General features: G+C 39.2%; 1 protein-coding gene across 1 annotated transcript in view; it reads left to right on the top strand.

Annotated features, from left to right (window-relative positions):
* LOC110464902 (tetratricopeptide repeat protein 38-like) overlaps window positions 1-3522 on the top strand; it is a 50729-nt gene extending 47207 nt beyond the window's left edge. The window contains exons 13-14 of the mRNA XM_021520365.1: window positions 840-913; window positions 2867-3522. Of these exons, the coding sequence (XP_021376040.1) occupies window positions 840-913; window positions 2867-2957 (165 nt within the window). The 3' untranslated portion in view covers window positions 2958-3522. The remainder of the gene's footprint in view (window positions 1-839; window positions 914-2866) is intronic.
* The last annotated feature ends 235 nt before the right edge of the window (window positions 3523-3757 follow it).

Raw genomic sequence — 3757 nt, 5'->3', positions numbered from 1 at the left:
TTATCAGTATTAGGTAGCAGTTTGATAGTATGCACATATCAGCCCTGACTGACCCCCAGGGGCTGATGGGTGGGGCCAAAAAGGGTTGAATTGACTGAAATTTCAAAAATCTTCTTCTCAAGACCCACATTTGGTAGAATCAAATACTCTTCATAGATGGAAGGGTCTTAAGGTTTGTGACCCTAGGGTCTCACGTATACCCCCTGGGGAAGGAGGGGGAGGGGCAAAATTTATTATGGTTTATAATGGCAAATGATACTTTGAATATTACATGTTAATAACTTGATTGGAATTATAACCTTGAGTTGACAGTTTGATACTTTGAAAATTTTGAGCCAGCCCTTCCCCCAAGGGCTGTAGGGTGGGGCTCAAAGGAGTCAGTGTGCTAAAATTTCTTCATTTTCCTTGTTTAGAATCTCTGTATACATATATCAGGTGACCGTTAAGGCCCATGGGCCTCTTGTCATTATATTAGTATCAAAATATTTAAGATTCCAGTCAAGCATAAGAGTGCGAAGCCTTTTCCCGACTGCTGCTAATCTCACCAGAAGTAGGGTTAAGCGCTGAAACCATTGTTTACATTAGTATGCCTGCGTGAATTCATGGGAACAGAATTCGGCTTTTTCCTTTTTCTCGTCGAACCTGCCAGACAGCCTGATTTTGTGCAATGTATTATTTTGTTTTGTTTTCCTTTCTGCGTCTATAAATATCAAATAGATGTCTACCCTGTCGTTATTCCGTATATCTAACAGGTGATTAAGTTGTAGTTAAAAAAGCCACAGAAGTAGTTTGATATAAGATTTGAAATTGTCTTGTCAATTAAATGTTTTTTGTTTCAGAGGGACATCTTTGATTTGCTCCTGATCGATTCTGCTTTAAAATCAGACAGGAAAGAACACAAGAACTTTGGAAGGTAATAGCTTTGTAATACATGCGATATTGCTGTAACATTTACCAGATAATAACTCATTAGCATTATTATGTACGATCAAATACCAATTGACCCAATAGGTTGACACATTTGGGATGTTTTCCAAAGGCAAATTCAGATATATCCTTCCGTCAACAATTCCAAAACTTGAAAGTGCACTCACTACTTAATGAATTGGCTGGCATGACATTTTTGGTTTTCGATTTGACTTGAACTTTAAACATACAACTGATTCGTCTTTGAAAAGGGGGCTAGGATAAGGGTGTTTTTCGTTGAATATTGAGTTATTAGCTCACTGAACCAATTTCAATGAGGTGAGCTTATGCCATACCGTGGCGTCCGTCGTCCGTCCGTCCGTCCGTCCGTCCGTCGTCCGTCGTCCGTCCGTCAACAATTTCTTTAAACGACTTCTTCTTCTTAACCAATGATTGGAATTTAACTAAATTTGTCTGGAAGCATCCTTAGGTGGTGGGGAATCAAAATTGTACAAATGGTGGGGCTGACCCCCCAGGGGGCTGAGGGGCGGGGCAAAAAGGGGGCAATTTGGCTATATTGCTTTAAGCGACTTCTTCTCTGGAACTAAGAGATGGATATCAACCATATTTGACTGGAAGCATCCCTAGGTGGTGGTGATTCAAAATTGTACAAATGGTTGGGCTGACCCCCAAGGGGCTGAAGGGCGGGGCCAAAAAGGGGGCAATTTGGCTAGATTGCTATAAACGACTTCTTCTGTAAAACTATGCCATGGATATCGATCATATTTGGTCGGAAGCATTCATGGGAGGCAGTGATTCAAAATTGTACAAATGGTGGGGCTGACCCCCCAGGGGGCTGAGGGGCGGGGCCAAAAAGGGTTATTTGACTATATTGCTTAAAAGCGACTTCTTCTCTGTAACTAAGTGATGGATATCAACCATATTAGACTGGAAGCATTCCTAGGTGGTGGGGATTCAAAATTGTACAAATGGTGGGGCTGACCCCCCGGGCTAAGGGGTGGGACCAAAAAAAGTTTATTGCCTGGAAATGGTTGAGATCCCCACCATATAACCACATGTACAATTGCTGAGTATAAAGAGATGAATGCACATATGCTTCAAGGATGGCATTGGAGACTGCCCCACCCTTGCAGACTTAACCCCTGGGTCATAACTTTGAAACGGTTGAAATCCCCACCCCAAAACTATATATACAAATGCTGGGCAAAAAGAGACAAATGCAGTCATGATATTAGAATTGATCCTGGGGTCTGGCCACAACCATAGGGACCTAGTTTCTGAGTCATAGCTTGGAAACAGTTGAGATCCCCACCCCATAACCATACATAAAACTGCTGGGCATGAAAAATTGAATACAGATATATATGCTACAAGGATTGGCCTTGGGGTCTGGCATATTCCCTTGGATCCCATTCGGAGAATATTCTGCCATGATTGCTTAGATATCCAGGTGGGCGATACAGGCCCTATGGGCCTCTTGTTTGAAGAATTGCCCTTGAAATCATTCAAATTTAGATATATAAATATTAATGAAATAACGCATAAACAAATTTCAGACATTTTGTTTTTGTTTTTTGTTGTTGTTTTTTAAGGAAGATTGTGACACTTAATTCATTTTTCTGAGTGTAATTTCCGTTTTTGTTACTTGAAGTTTTTCTTATAATTTCATGTTGTCTTAAAAAATAACATAACAATGTTTATATACGGTCCAATGGTGCAAAATACTGTCAGAACATTATTCGTATTATGTTATTTTGTTGGTGTGTTTTGATAATTGAATAAATATCTAATGCGTGAATTACATAGTAAGATAACAAGGTTACTGTCTTGATTAAATCAAAATTTGCTTATTAGTACTTGAGAACAAATAAATACAAGAAAACAAATTCTCACTCAAATTGTTTTACGCCGACTGTTAATCACGTGATCTCTTTTACAGACATCTACTGGTTGAGAGAAAGGCTTTCAAAGAGAACTCTCCTATGACTGATCGGATGATGGAGAGACTACTGGTTTCCCATGTCAACTGAGCTTGGAGCAGACTACTGTTACAAGACACAGCCAATCTCTCGTAACAAGGAACCATTCCATCCTGGCACTGTTCCTCTGTAGACAAATACTGATTGTCAAAACGTCAACTTCCATGTACTCACGTGACTGTCGTCTGCTTATAATTATCATTCAGACATTTCGGTTGTGACACCAAGGTGTCTCCTATGATACATGCTAATGAATATGCCTAATGAGACTTTCACAGTAAACATTTATTGATGCTATTTTGTTGTCAGTGCGAAGACATCGGTTGAATTCATCTCCTAATAACTCTTAGTGTGGTTAAGTCGATCTTGTCTCCGAGATGCTTGGACAAGGTACAAAGCAATGACATTTAACTTTCACCCAAAATCTTGCCAGATTTGTTCCAGTGCACAAAACTACTGAGAAACCAATCTTCCATTTGTTTCCTGATGTTTTTTAACGTAAGATAAATGTGTTGAAATGTTTCAGATAAATGTTGACTGCCTTAATATTTAAACGGCGCTTTCTTTATTCCTATTTTAATGTTGTAATTAAATAGGGTTGTTCATGCGTGTGCTCATAGCTTCCTCCTGTATTTGTTATTTTTTTATCGTCGAATTTACAATTTCGATATTTGATAATGTTTGTGTGGACTTGATTCCCGTATTACTTATCAATTAGTGCCTTATAATATACTTTATCATTTTAGCTCGCCTGTTCGATGAACAGAGAGCTATAGCGTTACCCCCGGTGTGAGCGTCAGCGTAAAAATGTTTAAGTTTTACTTGCAAGTTATTTAGACGCTTGTCATTCA

The sequence above is a fragment of the Mizuhopecten yessoensis genome, unplaced genomic scaffold (assembly GCF_002113885.1).
Source record: "Mizuhopecten yessoensis strain PY_sf001 unplaced genomic scaffold, ASM211388v2 scaffold11041, whole genome shotgun sequence".
Classification (NCBI taxonomy): domain Eukaryota; kingdom Metazoa; phylum Mollusca; class Bivalvia; order Pectinida; family Pectinidae; genus Mizuhopecten; species Mizuhopecten yessoensis.
The sequence above is the reverse complement of the archived record's forward strand: the minus strand, read 5'-3'. Positions and strand labels throughout refer to the sequence as shown.